General features: G+C 41.5%; 1 protein-coding gene across 2 annotated transcripts in view; it reads left to right on the plus strand.

The window, feature by feature from the left end:
• Positions 1-22,566, plus strand: part of RNF130 (ring finger protein 130) — a 159,645-nt gene that overhangs the window by 74,933 nt on the left and 62,146 nt on the right. For both annotated transcript variants that reach the window (XM_075274981.1, XM_075274980.1), the window contains exons 3-4: positions 8,250-8,500; positions 21,064-21,135. In XM_075274981.1, the coding sequence (XP_075131082.1) occupies positions 8,250-8,500; positions 21,064-21,135 (323 nt within the window). The remainder of the gene's footprint in view (positions 1-8,249; positions 8,501-21,063; positions 21,136-22,566) is intronic.

Below are 22,566 nucleotides of genomic sequence, written 5' to 3' on the forward strand. Positions count from 1 at the left end.
CTAAAGTCCTTGAATTGCGGTATTATAGAGGTAGAGTTGTTCACACAACAACCTATGCGTATATGTGTGCGACACACAATGATCTACAGGTGCTTATGGACCAATGGCTTAGTGTCCCAAATAGCGGTTTTCTAATTCCATCTGTGTCTGCAATAAAAAGAAAAAATTCTATTGACACTGGAGTATCCCAGCATCACTGCGCATGAACTAGACCTTTGGTGCATGCGCAGTGAAGACAAGGTGTGCGTCAGTGAAGAGATCTGCAGGCATTGGGAGCACCAGAGAGGAGTCTGATGACAGTTTTCGGACTCGGTTATAGGTAAGTACAAAGGACTTTATTTTTAATTGCAACCATCGACAGTGTTTTAATAGGGTTATTCGGGACGCTGTGGTTGGTTTATTTTATCATATATAAAATTAATTTCCTGTTCTTAACCATGGGGGCTGCCAATGTCTTTAAGTTGCTTTTAAGAGCATTTAGAGATGCTTTAGAGCAGTCACCTGGCGTGTAGGAAACAGTAGACACAAAATCCTATGGGAGAGCGTGTCGGCATGTCCTGTACCTGTGCAGGTGTTACTTTTTTTTTTTTTATAATGTAGATTGTGAGCCCCATATAGGGATCACAATGTACTTTTTTTTTTCTACCAGTATGTCTTCATAGAATGGGAGGAAATCCATGCAAACACAGGGAGAATATACAACAGGTGTTGTTCCTGGCGGGATTCGAACCCAGGACTCCAGCGCTGAAAGGCTGCAGTGCTAACCACTGAGCCACTGTGTTGCCCCAATGTGCAGGTGTTACTATACAGGGGGAGGGGAAATAAGTGAGCTGTGTCCTATCACCTTGCGTGGATGATGGACACACTTTGTGTGTTTTATATTTATATAGGTGATAGCATTCATTATAATCCTTTGTGTGAGGATGAGATGAGTGCCAAAAAAATTATTTCTACTGAATAGAAAGTGTCATACAAAATAAAATAAAAAAATATATATTTCTTTTACATATAAACTTGATTTAAACAGGTCATTTTCTTATGATGCTTTCCCTGTAAGATGTTTGATCCTGGGATGTCCATCCCCTGAGACCTACTACCATCTTGGATCATTTGAAGGGTTTTTCCGGCCCCCCTGGCAGTTTGGTATACTGATGACCTTTCCACAGGGTAGATCATCAGTATGTAATTGGTAGGAGTCTGACACTCGGCCCCGCGCCAATTCACTGATCTAACAGCCCCAGATTCGATAAACTCTATCTATCTATGCATATATAATATGAATAGGAGCGGAGCTTATGCCATCCTCATCCAGTGCAGTAGTCTCCAGCTCCTCGAGGCAGTCAGATCAACCATATTCTTGGTGTCGGACCCCTACGATCACATGATTATAATCAATTTCTGTGGATAGGTCGTCAGTTTGATAAACCACCATGTGCCAGAAAACTCCTTTAAATAGAGATGAGAAAGAATGTCTTGAATCTTTGTCTTGAATCATCCAGCATAAGGCTAGTGTCTCATTTTTCTTTTTCTTCTGCAGGCAAAGGGTTGTGCGGCTTGTAAGGGTTAACTAGGTTATGTCTCTGCCTCCACCGCCTAAGTGCATTTGTTCATAGCATTTGGGAAATCGGGATATGAATGGTATTTGTATCATAAAACATGACTGTGACCTTAACGTACAGTGGATGCTTCCTTAAATAACATGACAGCTTCATATTCGGTCAGCCTGCTTACAACATGACAGCCTTCCCTTCAAAATGTCATCCGTAAGATGTCCCTGGACTTCACCACCGATTATACAAGTCATAAATCACTCACTTTTATTGAATGCCCCCTCATTTTTATAATACGCTAGAGATTCAATGTCTCTGTCTGCGGATGCATGCCGTGAGACCTAATAGTCTAGTGGAGGAACCTCCTCTGCCCATCCTTGTATCTTTCTTATCTTCTTGGGTTGTTGTTAAGTGCCTTAAGATCTGCTGATCAAGCACTTTCGTCAACTACCCAGAAAACCCTTTTACGTGTCAGTAAATTATAGTATTCCCTTATCTAATATGTTATGTCATCTGGATTTTAGCATAGAATACAATGGATGAATTGAATTGTCTATAGACTACAAGTGTCGCAAATACAGGTGGTTTGGCCAATGAAAATAAAATAAGCCCTTTACAGGGTCAAGCATGTCAAGTGCATTGTTTTATGCACTTTTCTCATCTGTTCTAACAAGAACGGATGACAAAAATAATGGACACGAATGTAACCTAAGGCGCCATATTGACTATAATGGAGTCTGTCGGGCATCTGTTTAGTTTTTTAATTAAACTCTGGTGTATGTACTAGACAATGTCCGAAAATTTCTGTGTCTTCTCTGACAAAAGAGTGGTGGTGTTAAAAAGGATAGGGCCAAACATAATGCAAACATCATATGTTTCTCTGGGAGCTTCTTGTATCTCCTGCATTTGTTTCCATGGTGTAGCTTCCTGCTGTCTTAGCTAATGCATCCTGGTACTTGTATGCTGACTCACAATATCTACCTCTCACTACCTGCCCGTCCCTCTCACACCACCACCCTGTCTCACCAACTAACTCAGTCCAGTCCCCCCCACCCCCACCCACCCTGTCATACTTACTACTCTTCTTTCCAGACTTTCCCCGCAAGATAGCTTATTCCTGTTTTCTGGCTCTGACAGTGCACGCAATAGGCCCGGCGCTATTGCATGTGTAGGAAGAGTCAGAAAAGAGGGACGAACTGTCCCACAGCAGTAAGTCTGAACAGAAGAGAAGTATGTAGATAGGGTTGGGGAGGGGGGGTGTATTAGTGATGTTTCATATTCGGAAAGAGGGAAACAGAACGTGGACTCTAGATTTTAAGGACAAGTTGATCCAGGATTTTTATACTGACTGTCAGATTTGGAGTCGGGAAGGAATTTTTCCCCTGAAATAGGGCAATTGGCATGAGCCTCATGGGGTTTTTTGCCTTCCCCTGGATCAACACTGTAGGGATTGTAGGGTTATAGGTTGGACTTGATGGACTAATGTCTTTATCCAACCTCTTCAACTATGTAACCAGAAAATGGGTAAACATACATGTTTGATAAATTAAGTAATTTAGAAAGTAGTCGGAGGGAGGGTGTTTAGATTAGTGTAGGAATTACAATTTATCCTGGACAACGACTTTAAGTTATATGTACCCCAAATAATAATACATCTCCCCCAGGGGTTATAGCTATAAGGGTCCAGTGGTAGCGGTCACTGGACCTTTGGGCCCCCCTTCCCCCAAGTTTCCTCATCCAAATAAAATATTGCACTATTCTAAATGACTAAAGAAAGTTAGGGACCCCATTACAGAATTTGGATTAGGTCTAGGAGCTTCAAGTTACACCCCTGAACTTATCTCACTAAGCCATTTGATGGCTACATTTATGGAAGCGGGGGGGAGCAGATGAAATGAACAAAATCTCCACGTCTTGAAGGCAAAAATAGGCTTAGTCCTTAAGGGGTTAACCAAGAGCTGAACTCTGTGAGAGGACGAATAGTTGCAAAGCTTAACAATGTAAGGTTTAGCATACTATATGGTGGGTTTATTTGCTGCTCATCTGAAATACTCCATTTGCCATAGTTCCTTCAGTGTAACACGCTAATATTCCCCAGCTACATATAATTACGATAGATAATACTGTGACAAGTAAGACCGTCATGAAGTGCATTGTACCGTTCTATGTGTGCTGCTTCAGTGACCTATGCTGTGCAAGCACTATATGAGGTAATATGGCTTCCTTCTAGCCTTTGTCTCCATCCCCTATGTGATCAATGAGAGGTTGACTCCTTTGGAAATGTCACATTACGGGCTGCCCACAGACTCATTTTGTGGACGTTCTTTCTCTTCTCTGGCACCACAATTTGCCTGATTCCAGTAACTATGAAGAGTAAAAGCACATAATGAGGAATTGAGAATGCTTAGAGGAATACAATTTCTCTGGGATATCCGGTTACACTGGAAAATATTAGCTCTTGTAGTAATGACAACAATGCTAATTGAGATCCATGAAAACACAGAGTAAATGATCATTGTCGGGAGTGGATGTAGGGGGGGGGGGAGAATAATTACAGTGTGACCCCTTTTCTGCACTGATTCCTGCCTGCACTCCATGGTCTTTCACCCTTCTTCGTTTGCTATTGCTGTTACGACATATGTAGAAATAAATCCATCTAAAATGAAAACCTCCTCCAAAGACTCCATAGCAGCCACAGGGCCGCAGAACTGTTCTCTGGAAACAGTGGTTATTCAGCCCAGATCCTGATTGGCTGAGAGAACATTTCCAGGCACTTCCTGTCTGGTGAGACGGGAACAGGAAGTAGAGACCAGTGAGGTCCTAGCTAGCATTGAAACTGTAGTGGCGGGGATCAATGAGGGTAATTTTTTAAAATCCATTCTGCCCCTTTACTACAAAGTTTTATCCCACTGGACAAGCCCTTTAATACCAGCTGATGTTGTAATATTTTTAATCAGTATGTCAATTATAGATTGTCTTTTACACTAAACCCTGGTGTATATTTGCCAAATGGTGAATGGATCCATAGCCTATAATGGGTTATACACGTGTGAGCTGTTTGCCATCATACAATTTCTTTAGTAGATGACAGTATACCGTATTATGTATATCTTTGTACCAGATGAAATGTTTTTTACGGTGGCAGTGAATGAGCAGTTGCATATATCAGGACAATATATTTTGGAGTATATATTGGTAGATTTTGTTACCAAACTTTCATAGTACATAAAAACCATCAGAGTTCATGCCATCCTTATGTGTGTTGTGTATGTTTTACATTTTCAAAGTCTCAAAAATTGTTGCAGTCTCACTCCAGTGCATGGGTGGCGTAGAAAACGTCAGGAGTAGATGCACCAAAGTAAGGGTAAGTTCACATCTGTGACAGACTGGTCTGTTAGAGGACCAGAATAATGAACAGGTGGTCCATATATAATAGCAGATAAACATGGAGCCTGATGGATCACAATGACTATGATGGGGTCTGTCATTTTTAAGCTGAAATCAGTAGGTGAACAAGTTGTGCATGCAGGACTTTTTCATCTGCCAATTTCATTGAGACGGAGACTGACGCAGGTGTGAACTTAATCCTATCAAACGTGGGAAATCTCATATTTTATTTTTTTTTTATTAATGTAGATTGTGAGCCCCACATAGAGCTCACAATGTACATTTTTCCCTATCAGTATGTCTTTTGGAATATGGGATGGAAATCCATACAAACACGGGGAGAACATACAAACTCCTTGCAGATGGTTTTATGCCCTTGGCGGGATTTGAACACCAGGACTCCAGCGCTGCAAGGCTGCAGTGCTAACCACTGAGCCATCGTGTGGCCCCTAAATCTCATAAATTTGATGCAAATACGACAACTAAGACAGGTAGATAGATGCAGCTCCATTGATTCTGGCTTAGTTAGAATTTTTTCTCTAGCTTGCACCGTTCCCGATCAATCAGTGCAGTTAGTTTTGGAGATTGATATGCTAACTAGACTCCCTAATGTCAAGTGGGTGGTGAAATGCAGGAACAGGCAAGGGAGTATGACTCAGATCCTTTACAGTGTCTGCTACTGATTGGAGCTATGAGTCCACATAACTCCACCCACTTGACTCTAGGGAGTTTAGTTAGCATATCAGGCATTGAAACTAACAGCACTGATAGCTCAGGAATGGAAGGGGCTAGAGAAAAGATTCCAACTGCACTAGAATCAGTGGATCAGTGTCTATCAATTTAAGAGGAACCTTGCACTAAGTGCATGTTTGTTCCAGAAGTAATATGAAAACATTGATGGACAATGATGTATCAGTGTATCAAATCAGTGGTACTATGGAGAACACAGCACATGTGATTCAAAGAAACATGAATATGACCTAAAAAAAAATTCCTATTGGGATATAATATTTAGCATGTTTCAATATGAGGTATAAACGTGCTGTGAAAAGGTCCTGCCAATTTTGATGAGATCTGCAACAAGTATGTGATCTCTTTTCTGCCCCTTTAGCTATACAAGCCTGGGAGACTTGAGCAGTCCTGAATATACTCGGAGAAGGTTAATATCTTTGTGCAGAATATTATTCTCCTGATGAAACATAATGACAGGACGTCGTGTCTCATGATAATAGTCCCGAGTTCATTGCACAGGTTCGGGGTCTTGTACACGAACGTATGTTAGCAAGAGAAGCTTTAAGCAGAATGTAGATGAACTCGAAGCCGGTGAAGAGCGGCGCACATAAATCACACCATTATGCAGATTCCATTAATTGTTCAATGTTCATTCTGCGCACGGTAGATTTTACTGAAATCTGCCACTCCATTCCCGACATCGCACTGAGGGGGCTTCTTGGAATGTGGCTCGACACGTATTATGCAGAGACCCGTGTTAAAGGGTTAATTTATGGAGATAGATATTTAGTTTTAGGCCCCACGAGGCGGGACTTTTATACAGATAATGGTGAAATTGGTGTGCAGGGACAGACGTCTATTTATAGGCCTGTCTACATAATCTTACTTAGGCTCTCTCCAGTAGCGAGAGCAGATCCGAGCGGAGCAGGAAAATATTTGCTTCCTGTTTTGCCGAGATTTGTTCCTGTCCGAAACTAAAAAAAAAATATATCACATTGTGGAACCACAAAGACTGCAGTTACAGACATGTATAGGAGATGTTGGAGTGGATCTGTTGCCTCTTCAGACATGTCTGTTTTACTGAATGCCTGCCTGTATAACCCACGAAATAACAATCTGCATTGTGCTGGTCCTCTGTTACTCCTCCTGGAAATGTGTGACTTTGATATCATCGTGTTACCAGTTTTGTGTGGCGTTGCGATCCTTGCACAGTGTGACTCTACTTGGTGACACCCAGTTGTCAATTTAATCCAAAATTTATAGCTGGAACATACAGTATATGGATTGTGCAACATAGAGTTATAGGAAATAAATAGTAATAAATTAGATGGGGGACCTTTCTCTAGCTCTGAAAAGCTCCATGAATGTTGGCACCGCAAGCTTTCTGTTGTTTTGTTTATCCAAATCTGTTCAGCCATTCCAAAGATATAAGCTCTTATATATTATAAGTCTTTAGTGAGACTTAAAGAACTTGTCCAGGATTTAGGTTTGTATGTGAGAAATACTATATTTAACCAGTGGGGGGCCAACAGCTAGGCCCTCATCGATGAGCTGTAAGGGTCATCTTCTGACACCCATACTATACCCAGCATGGGCCTGGAGGCAGATAGCTTTGGTTCTTATCTAGTGGCTGGGCACTGGTACTGCAGCTAAGCTCTTATTGAAATCAATGGAAGCTAAGCTGCAGTACTGATGCCCAGCCACTAGTCAGAGCTTAGAGCCAACTTCCTTTGGCCCCATGTTGTGTATAGTATGAGCTTCAGAAGTGTCCTCCAAACAGCTAATCCGTGCAGGGGCCACCACCCACCGGATATGTCCTATCCTAAGGATGCAAACCTAAGTCAACCCCTTTAACTGATCTCATTGGTTTTCAAGTATAGAGGGAAGTACCTGATAAATTGAGAAAGAGACATCTTTCTTTAATAAGATCTATTACAAAGTTTCTTATCGTTACATAAACTATTGATTTATGCAAATTTGTGTAAACGATAGGTATGTTGATATGCAAATTTTCCCCAATCTAACCAAGCGAATGTGTTTTCTAGGACTATAGAATTGCACCCGGCATTCATTTACTCTCAATTTGCATTGTCTATGTAAAAACGAGAACCTTCATTATCTCACTAGTGTTATTACAGCTATCTTGTGAGAATTGTGGTTCCATTATCCATTCTAATCCTGTCACTAAATGATATAAGCCTGCGTGGCTTCAGCTGTTGGCTGATGTTGTAGGAGGAAATAAAATCTCCATTAATCCGGGGTTCTTCCAGCCTCATTTCCCACCGGTCCTGCTTTGGATGTAGAGATGCCATGTCTGGCTAGGCATTTAGCATTTACTAATATCTGGCTGTCGAGGTATTGATAATGTGCGGCTCCAGCTTCCTAGCGTCCTCCTTGCTTCATGATACATGTTTAATTTTCTGGGATTTTTCTTATTTTTTTTATAGTGTAATAGATCCATCTGAAATTTCCCATCCTACATGTTTAGTTAAGTTGTGTTAGTCTTCAAGGTTTTGTTAGGACAATTGAGCCTCAATTTTAATATTTTTCTCTTTTTTTTTTTTTTTGCTTCCACATCAGGGACTGGAGATATCGTTGCCATAATGATTTCGGAGTCTACGGGTCGAGAAATCTTGAGTTATGTGGAAAGGAACATCTCTGTGCTTATGGCTATAGCAGTCGGGTCTCGAAGTCCAGCCAAGAACTTAAGCCGGGGCTCTTTGGTTTTTGTCTCCATCTCTTTTATCGTCTTGATGATTATTTCGTCGGCTTGGTTGATATTTTATTTTATACAGAGGATCAGATACACGAGTGCTCGAGATCGGAACCAGGTAAAAAAATATAAGAAACCATAACTTCTCCTTTAGATCGAAACTAGTATTCACATTGTTCAGTTTATATTTGATGTCATTGTGAATACCATTGGGGATCACAGAAAAAAAACATAGAAGCTGTAATATACAATAATTTGTCATATGTATTTTCCACCCTGTGAAGGAATGCTAAAATTGTTATAAGTACTCAGAAAATATACTTGCCCCAATGTGTGTCATTCTGCATGGGTTGTTTCTCCCCTAATCTGTTCAGTTTGCAGGTTTTCAGCTGAGACGTGGGGGGGGGGGTTGAAGATGTACCAATCTATGTTCCACAGTAGGTTAAAGGGTAGAGACTCTTGCTCCAGCCAGTTGTCTTACAGCCAGGCCATAGGTATGTGAGAAGGAAGGACCCTTTGCAGTGAAGCACCTGTACTTTCACATTGAGGGTATGTTCCTCATGTTCCTCCCCGTTTGGTCCACTGCGTGTTGGACTTGTGATGTGACTGCTGAGGCCAATCAGTGTCCTCACCCTCTTAAAGGAAAGGAACCAGAGACATACATATATGAATGATTTTGTTTTGTTTGTTTTTTTGTTTCGTTTTACCTTCCCTACCTTATGTAATTCCTCGAAAACCCCTTTAAAAGAACCTTTCACGACTTTGACCTTGTCCAGCTCCTAGAATCATTTAATAGGCACTGCTCCACTTACACTGGCACAGCTGGAACATTTTCTTTAGCGCCCACCGTTCCTGAGCAATAAGTGCTGTTAGCTTTGATGCCTGTTAAGCTGTTTAGGCCTCATGAACATGGCTTTGTGCGTTGTACAGGTCAGTAAAAACGCCACGGACAGCACATAGATTTGTATCGCTGACCAGTTTATTGAAATGAATGGACTGAACCGCAAATACAGACAAGTATAGGACTGTGTGTATAGGCCCATAGAAATAAGTGGGTCCATATTTTTATCTGCAATAGCTGACAAAAACTACAGCCATGTGCATAATGCCTTAGGCTCTGTACTGTCAGTATGGTGGTGTCGGGCAGGAGCAGACAAGGGGTGTGATTCTGAGATCTGACACTCGCTGCTTCTGATAGTTCGAAGTCAGACCCCTTTCCTGCTCCTGCCTGACATCGCCCACCTGACAGTACAGAGCCTAAGCATAACATATCAGGCTCTGAAACTAACACGCACTGATTGCTCAGGAATAGAGGGGCTAGAGAGAAAAAATTCCAACTGTGCTGGAACCAGTAGAGCCTATTAACAGATACTAAGAACTGGAGTTGGTGAATGTAGTGAAAAGTCGTCTTTAGTGGAAAACACACACACTAGTTTCTGGTTGTCTCCATATTCCATATTGCTTGAAATGTGAAAGCAGAGCAATGTCCTGACGTTTAACACAGGGCCTTAATAGTATGGATGGTAGTTCGCACTTTCACAGGGTGAATTTAGATAACTTGTACTAGATTGAGTTCAATTTAGGTAATTTTTGCAAACCTCAGGCCATTGTCATACTCATCCTGTTGTCTCTCTCATGATACAGTTAGCTTTGTTAAAGGGGCAGTGTCTGAAACTGAATTAAAAAAACAAACAACCTTAGGGCGGGTTCACATCTGCGCTGTGGTCTCCGCTTTTAGTCACTTTTCAAACCCATACATTTGAATGCAAAAAAATAGAAAAAAATCAGGGCACTCACCAGCCAGTAGTAAAATTCACCAAACTTTAATAATCTTCCATAAAAATAGGTACTTGAACAGCATTTACAGACGGGAGTAGGGTAGATGGAATGTAGAAGAAATGAAGCGACGACCGTTTCGTGCTAAATGCACTTCATCAGGGGAAGCCTGATGAAGTGCATTTAGCACGAAACGGTCGTCGCTTCATTTCTTCTACATTCCATCTACCCTTCTCCCGTCTGTAAATGCTGTTCAAGTACCTATTTTTATGGAAGATTATTAAAGTTTGGTGAATTTTACTACTGGCTGGTGAGTGCCCTGATTTTTTTCTATTTTTTTGCACTATATTGGACTATTTGTTTAACAGTGAGCACCACCTGAATGCCAGATCATCTAGTTTGAGATCCAGTGATTTGGTGTATGTTCACACCCACAGAACGGTGCCGCTGCTTTTGAACTTTTTTGCATTTTGTTGATACATTTGAATGTGTTTGTAAAGGTTTTTGCCACGGAGACCACAAAACGCACACAAGCGCTCATGGCGGACACTGTCTGCCGGGTTCCCGTCTCCTGTCGGCAGAAGACGGAATCCTAAAAGCGGAGACCGGGGTGCAGATGTGAACCCGCCCTTAACCTTTCATTTACGCATCGGCCTCCCGCTTATTGCAAATGCAGCTCCAACTCTACTGTTGCCCAAAGGGATATGAGGTAGGAGTTGGAGTCTAAAAATAATTTACTGACTCCTCCTTCAATAAATAATCTAATAATAAAATGGTTAATTATTTTTACTTTTATTACAGAATTAATGATAGTGTATAATTAAATGCAGGTTTCAGATTTGTATCATAGGAATCCAGTCACCAGTTCTGATCATTAGAGATGAGTGAGTACTATTCGAAACGGCTGTTTCAAATAGCACGCACACATAGGAATGAATGGAAGCAGCTGGCACGCAGGGGGTTAAGCGGTCGGCTGCCGGCAAAGTCTGCGTGCCGGCCGCTTCCATTCATTCCTATGGGTGCGTGCTATTCGAAACAGGAGTTTTGAATAGTACTCGTTCATCTCTACTGATCATAGCTGTCACTTTTGAAGTTGTCAGAGCAGTCTGAGTCAGGCTGTGGAAACATTGATGGTGGTTTAATGTACTTTAATGTTAATGCCACTTCTCATAGGGCTTGGCCACCATCTAATGTCATTATAGCTGAGGTCAGGAAATAAAGGGATCAGTCCTTTTTGTTTAATATATATTTTTTAATTTAATTTTATTTATTTTTAATGTCTTCCATCTTTTCATTCCCGCTCCGTTGTTTGCTTTCCAGAGTTTGTGGGCTATGAACCAGTGAACAAATGCTGGACTATCAGATGCCAGTTTACGGAAATGTCACTCTAATAACAACCAGCTGCGCCCTCCATTATTTTTAGCATTTTAATATACCAGTAATTCTTATTTGGGTACTAATCCACAGTAATGTTCTTATTAAATAAGAGCTTTTTGAGAAGTCTCAGCAGTTCAGAATGATATTAAGAGGAATTTCAAGTGGAAATTGTTTTCCTAGAAGGGCGCACATATCCACGTCTCATTGTGCGCAGCTCGCCATCCCCTCCAGGAATGAAACCTCTCCGTCTGCCAAGTTTTGCTTATTGGCAGCATCAATGGCAGACTAGCTGTGCAAATAAGCAAAGCCTAAATCAAACCAAATTCCTGTTTTCAAATGCTAAATCATTTTTTTTCAATAAGCAAATTGTGGTGCCCAAATATTTAGAATGTTTCCTACTGAATATTTTAGAAATTAAATGAGAAAAAGATAACACCCAAAGGATACCAGTGTGCATCTGTGTGTTAAAGAAACAGTACAACAAAAACACTATTTCTATCCCAGTACCTCTCGTCTGAGTTCTTACAGTCCACCACCCCATCTGCTTCTGATCAGACTCCATCTTGAGTTTTAGACTTCTCTTTCTATGTGCTATGCTTTCAACCCAGTTATGCTTCATCACAGAATGGAATGGGCAGCTAGAGATGGTACCATCTTTGCTTGCAAGGGGATAATGTATTTATCCTTCTTCTATATTTTGTTCCATAATCTAAAAGGCTATAAGACTGAGCTGTGAGCTTCTTCATTATAACTGTGTGGCAGGAACCTGTCTCATCATTAGCAGTAGCTGTGATAGGAGTTTGGTGCCAGGATGTACTGTGGCCGTGATGGCGAACCTATGGCACGGGTTCCATCTTTGGAACAGATTGTATTGTGTGGGGTTCACTGTGGAGCAGATTGGACTGTGTGGGAGCCCTTCACTATTTGTATCACACAATAACTGATTTTATCGCAGACATGTGATATTAGTACAGGGTGTGATAAAATTGCATGGTCACTATAATGCTAGGTTCACACTAGAGCCCGGAGTCCTTTCTCGGCTTTCTGTCTTCTGCATGCAGAAGACGGAAAGCAGCGCTTTATGTACTCCACTGCGAAACCGTTTTTTTTTTAAATTGGGCACAAAGTACTGCATGCCTGACTCTGTGTGCGATTTAAAAAAAAAAAAACTGGTTTTGCGGCGGAGAGCATAAAACGCTCATCGGTGCTCACAGCCGGACATCTTTCAAACCCTTTCTCAAATGAATGGGTTTGAAAGAGTCCTGCAGATTTCCATCTCCTGCTCAGTTTTGTGCAGGAAACGGAAACCTGCAGAACAGAGACCGGGCGCAGATGTGAACGAGCCCTAACCCAGATCTGTGCAATGTAAATAATGAACATTAATTGTTCAAAAGTACCAAATGCAGTACAAAGTTGTTTTCAATATTGAAAGCCCTGCAAAGCCCCATTCACACAACCGTATTTTGCTAATGGCAATAACCTCTTTAGGCAGAGGCCTCATGTTAGAGATTTTGCTGAGTTTTTTTTTTTTTGTCCCAAAACCAGGAGTTGATTGAGCAGAAGGTAGAAGTATAAGAATTTCCAATATATTTCTCATTCCTTTTGTAGCCAATTTTAGCTTTGGCTTAAAAAAAATGCAGAAGGTCATGTAGCAAAAAAGCGATGTAACAAAAAGTGACATACAAAACAGATAAAGAGCAATAAAGGGGTTCAGCAACTGACAAGAGGGTAAGAGGGAGGGAAAGGGACTGTTACAGACTTTGTAGAATACGATACGTGTTCCACAGGTCCCAGATAACTTGGAATTTCTTAACTGTATTATACAAAGAGGCAGCCAGGACCTCTAGAGTAGGGGCCTTCGGATCCTTCTTTTGACATAGTAATTCAGAGGCTGGTGGTTTTAAAGGGGTTGTCCAAGGAGTTTTATTTTGCTTACATGCACTGGGGTTTTTTCTTATGCCAGAACTGACGGTTCCAGGGTTATGCCATGATTGGAATCAGCACTTGGCTCCTGGGTCGCTTCACCTCCTCTCCCTTTTTCTCAAGCTGTTACCTGTGCCGCGGGAGCTGGCAGACTATAGTAAAACATTGTAGTTTGCATTATGAAAACTGGTGGAGCTATCCAATGGCTGCGTACTGTTTCAATAACGTGACTCGGTGTCGGAACCAGCCCAGAACCTGTGGGGCATATTAGTAACTTTAAACTTCTTAGATAAACCCTTTAATGTTATTGCTATTTGGTGTGTGTAGATATAATATATGGAGATTATTTATTTTAATTATCAGTCATTGCTTGCCAAAGGGTCCATTGAGTAGGATCGAAATTAAAAAATAAAATTATATATATATATATATATATATATATATATATATTTATTATATTAATATGTCATTAGATTATAATATATAATTTACAATGTATATTGTACAGTGTATATATTTAGACTTGCATACACATACCTAAGTATAACAACCAGTCATATCCTGAATTATAGGATTTTTCCCTTCCAACCACAATCAGGTGGCATCCCTCAAAAGAACAGCAGGAAAGTGCTTAAGTTTAATGTAGAGCGCCAAGGTTTGCAACAAAGCAAGCTTCCCCCTTCAAAAAAAAATAAAAAAAAAATTAAATACATGTCGCGCATTAGACAAGTTGCTGTGTGAGAAACGACCTTTCTTTTTTCCCTGACTATTTTCTAAAGGTCAGGCGAAACTTGATGAAATTTTTATGCGGTGAAAAAGCTTCAGCAGATGAATGTTTAATGAGGAGGTGGCAGAACTCGAGAATCTCCGATTGAAATGCTCAAATGTTGTAAAGGAGAAGACGTAGCTATTAGCTAGGAGGGGAAAAAAGCTTTCCATCTGGTAAATTTAAATTCCGAATTTTTTTCCTTTTTTTTCCCTTGCTCTATTCAGTTTTAAAAAGCAACAATGCTTTTGCGTGGATAAAACGCGGCAGGAATCGAGTTAATGCATTTTGGTTTTCATAGCATGATGTCATTGACAGTAGTGGAGGGGTCATTACTATTGTTGCTCCTGAAAGCTTTTCACAAATCTCTACTTGGGAAAATAACAAAACTACGTAGAAAAACATATAATATTTTCTTTTGGGCTGTTTCACCAGCAGTGCACCAGTTCACTGCAGTTTTGCTCAGAGCTTCTTGAGCGAAAGCCAGTAGTATTCACAGGGAATCGCTTAATCCATTTTGGCTCAAAAAAGTGCGTTAACTTTTTTTTTTTCTTAAAGATTTTAGTGTCAGCACACTAAGCTATTGTTTACTGTTTTCTGCAGCTTTGCTGTACAGACTGGGGCAAAGTCTAGCAGAGTCATTTCATCACCATTAGTTGGCAAAAGATGTAAAGAGGTTAACTACCTTTACAAAATGAATGTCCTATTCTGAAGATAAGCCAGGAGACTAACTTTTGGGACCCCTGCAGATCAGCCGGGAGAGTACAGCTAATAAGATAAGATAATCCTTTAATAGTCCCACAGTGGGGAAATTTCAGTGTGTTACAGCAGCAAAGTAATACAGATACAGGATAATACACAGTAATATATTACAGAAGTAGACACACATATGCTGAGAAGTGAAGATATACTAGGAGTCCATAGCAGCTAAGTAAGAGAAGAAAGAAGGAAGACTTCAGGGTCACTTAGTTCTCTGTGCGGATTGATCTTCGCTTGGTCTGATGTAGAGTATACAGCCTGGTCGCGGTTGGGAGGAAGGACCTGCGATGGCCCTCCTTCCCACACTTTGGGTGAAGCAGTCGGTCACCTACAGTACTGCCAAGTGCCGTCAAGGTCTCATACATGGGGTGGGATTTATTCTCCAGCTTGGAGCTCACCACAGACAATATCCTTCTGCCACCCAACACCTGTTGTGGGTCCAGGGGGCTCCCCAGGACAGAGCTGGCCCGTCTGATCAGCCTGTCAAGTCTGTTTCTATCCCTGGTTGATATACTGCTCCTCCAGCAGGCTACACCGAAAAAGGTGGATGAAGCAACCACAGATTTGAAAAAGGCCTTAAGAAGTGGCCCCTGGACACCAAAGGCCCTCAGCCTCCTGAGCAGATAGAGCCTGCTGTGGCCCTTTCTGTGCAGTGCACCCAGGCGATCAGCCCAGTCCCAGGCTGCCAGGCATTGCAGTATTACTTTTAATAGCGGCATTTGTCAGTACTGTAGCAGTGTCCAATAGATTGTGGTGGCTGGGCTCCTGTACTGCAGTTCAGTTTCCATTGATGGGAGCTGAGCTCAAGTACTGGTGCCCAGCCACTAAATGGGGCACAGTGCCAACTGTTTGCATTTCCATGCAGTATATACTGCTTCTGGCTCTGTCCACTGTCTAGTACACCAAACAGACACATCTCCAAACATCTGATCCTTGTGTGTTTGGCTCGCAGCTCCCCACCGATCTGAGATTTATGAAATATACTAAAGATAGGCAATAAATAATTCCTGAACAACCCATTCATAGAAATGTAAGGCATAGTCTTATTACTTCACTATTTTGTATCTTTTTTTATACACTGACTATAATAGGTCAACCATGTTGTCTACTGGGAATATCCAAGTGGAGTCAACAGATGGCAAACTGACATGGCGCTTTCTTAGATCTGCTGCCCATTTGGTGAAGTCCCACCAGTCAGACCTGCCTCACGTGAATTTTGATGCCATATGTCCTTGATAACAATGTAAACTGGCAACAACTTTCTGCCACAATGTACATGTGGGAAACCCAACTAGACCCAGTCCTCTTGGCCAAAAATAACTTGCATGTCTTCTAGATGGCCTTATATTGAAGGTTCTGTCTAATAAGAGATGCAGTTAGACTACAATGTTATCTAGAAAAACAGGAAGCCCCTCTGTAAATGTGCTTATCTGTGAGAATTCAATCCTGGATTAAGAAGTTTTGGCCACCATTATGGATACTGCGATTGGCAACCATCCGGCCTCCATACACGCATCGGCTCACTTATTAGTTTTCGCTTTGTTTAACCATGTCATTCATTATTTATTAATTCTGATTGTATATTGATTTTTCTTAATTGCATACACTTAATTAATAATTGTGGTTTTTGTCACACCATCATAGCACATAGACAAAGTAACTCCTCCAGTTACTAAATCTCACTACAGGCTAGTTCACACGTAGGCAAAGGGGCGGATTTTGACAGCGGATTTCGCTTCAAAATCCGCCCCTTTACAATGGTGGTCTATGTAGACCACCGGGCTTTTTTTTCCGCTAGCGGCGGGCTGCCGCTAGCGGAGAAAAGAAAGGACATGCCCTTTCTTCTTCCGCCCCCGGCAGCTCCCTCCTATGTCGGCTCATTCATTTGAGCCGACAGCGGAGGGGAAAGCTGCGACTGCGATGGTCGCGGCAGGCGGGTTTTGACAAGAGAGAGACGCGGCTCACCGCGTCTCTGTCAGTGTCAAAACCCGCGCGGGCAGTTCACGTGTGAACTAACCCTACATGTTTCAGCTTTGGCTTTTTGGTGGTAATTGTTTGTTTTTGTTTTTGTTTTTTCTTTAGCAAAAATAACAAAATGTGTTCGGCTGTTTTATTTTCTTAAAGGGTCTGAAAATCGTTAAAAAGCGAAAGTGTTTCTCTCCTCTCTGATCCAGAGCTGCTCTGCCACTTACCAGATCCTTTGATGGTCTCTACTTCCTGTTCCCTCTTGACACATAGGAAATGACTGCTCAGCCAATGTCTTCTCCTCGCAGCAGTTGACCCCAAAAACACACACACACTCACACTCAGATACTTATAGGCTGAGTGATCATTTCTTGTGCATCAAGGGGGATCGGGCAATAGAGACCAGAAGGGGACATGTGAAGCATCAAAATGGGAGGGGTGTGACTATTCACTTCTTTATTTATTTATGTTTTGTTTTTTTACATTCCATTCTGGAACTCCTTGGAGTGATTTAGGACACCAAACCACAGAGTCTTATTAATCTCATCTCTGGTGCTCCCAGCACCTACGCAGTTGTTCAGCGAGGCCAGGGAAGTGACACTTTATCACGTGTGCACTTATGATTTAGCGCATGCGCAGTGAATGTGTGCTTTGCCCAGCTTCACCGCACAACTGCGCAAGAGTATAAGTATAGGTAATACTAGGTTAGTATAAAGGGTTTGGTTTTAAATTTGGACCAAGAGAGCCTTACAAATGGGCTATCTGGGACTCTAAAACATTGGTCCATGTCTCAAATCGCTGACAGTTTCCCTTAAAAAAAAAATAAAATATTAATACTAATTTAAAGAGGACCTTCCACCTCCTGGGACACATGCGGTTTTATACACCACTAGAAAGCCGACAGTGCGCTGAATTCAGCTTTCACATTCTGTGCCCCCGGTGAAGAGCTATTGGTGCCGCTACCGTAGCTCTTCACTGTCAGAAGGGCGTTTCTGAAAGTCAGTCAGGAACGCCCTTCCTCACAGTAGCTCCTATTGCGCTGTACTGTGAGAGCGGTGAGGAATGTCTCTCTCCCCTCCTGATAGTTCTCGTCCATAGACTAGTACTGGGGGGCTGTTCCTCACCGCTCAGCATCATCACTGGGCAGTAAGCAATGCCACCTCTCACAGTACAGCTCAATAGACGCTACTGTGAGGAAAGGCGTTTCTGACTGACTGTCAGAAACGCCCTTCTGACAGTGAAGAGCTACGGCATCGGCACCGAAAGGGAAAGACGACAGTGCGCTGAATTCAGCGCACTATCTGCTTTCTAGTGGTGTATTACACCGCATGTGCCCCAGGAGGTGAAAAGTCCTCTAAGTAAAAAATACCCCTTTAACTGTTTATTGACTATGGTCTTTATATTAACTGAAAATGATCACTTGAAGTATGCTGAGAGGGCACCAAGCTTGCGGTATGTCAAACGCATGAAATAGATTGATTTATATCAATAAATGAAGAATAATACGGTGCTACTGCCTTCTTCTATGTGACTTAGTACTGACCACTCTGATGGAACTTAGCAGCCCTATAGCTTGTTGTATGTTTTTATATTGACAGTAGAATATTGTATTTTTGTAGACTTTTTATCACAGTTGTGGCTTTTACATTCGTTATAATTATTTCTATTTTTGCTGAAAGTGTCTACCTCTTATATTTGATGCAACCATGAACATTTCACCTTCATGTCTACCCCTATAATGTTACATCTGCGGTATTTTTTTTTTTTTTTATCCTGAAGCTCGTCCATATGCATTGTACAAAATCAATGGAAAAACAGTAGATGGGGGTTCTGAGTGCTATTCCCACAGGACCTCCCTCTGGTAATATCAATATCAGAAACCAAGTATCTTCCAAGTCACATATCAATATAAAATTAGCTGGTTCCTTTCCAGATGGGATTGGTTGCTGCTGTGAGGCTGAAAACTGAGCCTTTCCTTCCTTCCTTCCTTGTATTTAGTCTTTTGAATCATTGTTGGTGCCTGGCAAAAAGCCTTTTCTTAACCTTCATATATTTTTCTGTTGTCGTTTGCAAACCTTTTGCCTAAATTGTAGCATTGCTTCTCTCCGAGCAGTGCAAAGACTTGTGTGTCATGGCTACGAAGTGCTGTTTGTGCGCTTTCTGACATTAAGAACAAATTGGTGAAACCCAAACCCAAAATATATGTATAATTTCATTCATGCTATTTTGATTAGTATGATCTGTATTGTGAATGAAAAAGATATGGATTTAAAAGTACTGTTGTCTTGCGGTCTGAAAAAATAGGTGGCCGATTCGCCATTTGGAAGAGGTAGCTAATTAGATTAAAGTTATAAAATCAGAAAACACCACTAGGGGGAGCTAACAAGCAATTGAATGGGGCCCTGTGCTCAACTAACACATTACAGAGCACCCTTGCCATGGTGAACCCCTAAAGTTTTGTTAGGGCAGCCCTGACCTTATGCATGTGTGCCATTCTTGACAACTTTAAAAAACTGGCATCAGGGACAATGGTGCACAAAGCATGCTATGCAAATTTTAGAATCTGGCCCCTTTTTGTTACATCATACATTATATTACAACTCGCTGGCCATGCAAATATTTTTTGGTTTGAATGTACAGTAGTTAAGACTCTGACTCCATCTTCGAAATATTTAATATAATGACCTCCACAATGTCCCACTTGTAATATAATAACCCCCACAATTTACCTCACATGTAATATAATGGCTCCCACAGTGCTCCACGTGTAATATAATGTTGTTTGTGCTTGTAAAGTAAGGCCATGTGCAAGCATTCATGTTCTGGGAAGGAAAAGTGGCCCTCACCACAACATGAACCCTTGGGTTTTACGTACAGTGAGTTATGGTCCACATCTGGCTATTATGAAGTGAAGACAACTTTGTCTTCACTTCTTAGTCCAGTATGGCCTAGCGTCATGATACTCCATGAATGCTTGATGGATGAGTGTGATCCTGCTGGGCATGCGTCTTCGTATAATTCTCATGGTCTTAGTAGACAACTACGGTTAACTCTCCATTCAAGTATACAGAGATTGCCCAGCTGGACCAACACGTATGGGCCCTATGTGGCTTGTTATGAGGGAATACTCCCTTAACGCCAGCAAAAGTAGCTTTATTTCTGAAGTGAAGTCCATAGAATCTTGCCAGCGTCCTACTAAGTCCACACGTTTAACAATGTCAAGGGTTAATTGGACTCCATCAGAGGCCATTTTCCTGAATACAGATGAGACCTTTATTCCAGGGCCTAAGGCAGCGAGCAGATTCCAGCCGACCTTCATTAACTTTGATGGGACACATTAGCGTCTGACCTTTCTACACAGTATGCCGCCTTTCATTTACAAGCTTATTTTAAAGCCGGGCCAGAGATTGATCTTTCTGATTCTTTAAAACTATACGTTTTTTTATTTTTATTGAAACCTGTTTTTCAAAGCAGTCGGAAAGAATAACTTTGTTCAGCCACCCCCTGGTGCTTGAATGTCAGGAGGATCTGAAGTGCAGCTTTGTTATCCTTGGTCGGCCATAGGTTTTAGCATCTGGTCCTAGCTTAATAATGGGTTGCGATAGGTCTGAAATGGGAAGGTTGCCCTACATGGTGCAAAAATAATTCCATGGCAGTGTGAGGGAATAATGTGGAAGCTTAATCCGTAGCATGTCCTGTGTACAAGGGGAGCCACCTGGTATCGGCACATGGGGAGCCACCATTTGACCTTCCTATCCTGTGTCCTATGTACTGTCATATGTGGGGCCCTGCAGCGGTTGCATCCATTAGTACAGGGTCTTGTCATCCAGGGGGTAAGAAACACTGATCAATGGGCACCTCCTCCAAGATGGGTATTCAGTCTTCAGTGACCTCTCAATCCATATACCTTAAAAAGTCATAATAGAGTTACTGACTTCCTTCACTGGACTTTCATCCATTATCCATTATGGCCTAAGATATAATTGGACACCATGATTTTATTTTTTTATTATTTTTTATTAATATGGTGGTTTTGTTTAATTCTCTGTTGCCTGTAGGTATGTATCCAGCTAAACCACTAACCTTTCTTTTTTTTTTTTTTTTGGTTCTCACAGAGACGGCTTGGCGATGCAGCAAAGAAAGCCATTGGGAAACTCACCACGAGGACCGTCAGAAAAGGAGATAAGGTAACAGCTGTCAAGAGCGTGTGAACAAATGTCTGGTTAAAGGCAATGCTTTATGAAGCATTTCTAATTGAAACCTCTTCTTTTTCTTATGTGTTTTTGTGTTTTTATTGTAGTTTTTTTTTTTTTATTCTGTTTTCTACAGATAACAAAACTGTCTTGTTTGAGATGAGGCTGTTCACAGCATTCAGAAACATGCTTTACAGCATCCACATGGACTATAGGAGCAACCTGTAGTCTGGGAATGATTTCTATAGGAGAGTGTAGTGGGCATGCTCTGGCACCAGTGTAATATCATCATCATCATCTTATTATCATCAACAGGCCTTGTAGGGATTTTTTGGTGTAAAATGTATGAAAATCGTGTTTTTTGAACAAATTTTATCAACTTTTTCCCGACTGCCACACATGCCACCGTTTACAAGGTGGCACAAATTTCAAAGCAGGTTCATGGCCTGATGGACAGTTTCTGTTTTTTATGGAGGAGTGTGCTTGGTCATAAATCAGTTGTATCTTCCACTGGTGCAGGGGATATGAAGACTGATAGTTAAAGAGGACCTTTCATCACCTCCACCAATTCTAGTCCTTAGTATCTGTTAATAGGCATCATTCCACTGATTCCAGCACAGTTGGAATTTTTTCTTTGGCTCCCACCATTTCTGAGCAACAAGCACAGTTAGGTTTGGTTCCTGATGTGCTGTCTAGGCTCTGTAATGTCAGGTGGGCGCTGTCAGACAGGGGGTGTGATTCAGAGCTCCAATCAGAGGCAGCCAGTGTCGGAACTCAGAATCACAACCCATGTCTGCGTCTGCCTGACTCCTCCCCCTGACCGTATAGAACATAAATAGTATATCAGGCAATGCAACTAACAGCATTCATTGCTCAGGAGTGGCGAGGGCTAGAGAGAAGATTTCAACTGTGCCAGAATCAGTGGAGCAGCAGCTATTAAAAGATGTAAAGAGCTGGACTTATTGGAGGAGCTTCTCTTTAAAAATGCCGTAATTCATAAATCTGCTGCAAATTATTAAGCCACCATTTTTCACCTCTCTTTCAGCTATAATGTTCCCTGCTCAATGCAAGCCAAGTCTAGTAACTAAGGATCTAGTACTATATAGTTCTTATAGAGTATATAAAATTTGGTTGAGTCGGCGTCATGTATTTCAGTAGCAAACCTCGAGCGCTTAAATCTCAGTTTATTTAATAGCACAATCTCTTGTGATGTTTGCTATTTTTAAAGCAATTCTGGTGAAATCCGAGCCTGGCCTAGTTGTCTCCTACCATGCTAATAAGCACATTTACAGTGATGGTAGGTCATAGATACCACACAGCAGTATACTATGTCACCGACTTAAATGTAAAATTTATGTACAAAACCCACAGACACTTCAACATTGCTGTAGTAAACAGTGGAAAATTGTATTGGCTTAACCCTTC

The sequence above is a fragment of the Leptodactylus fuscus genome, chromosome 5 (genome assembly GCF_031893055.1).
Source record: "Leptodactylus fuscus isolate aLepFus1 chromosome 5, aLepFus1.hap2, whole genome shotgun sequence".
NCBI lineage: Eukaryota > Metazoa > Chordata > Amphibia > Anura > Leptodactylidae > Leptodactylus > Leptodactylus fuscus.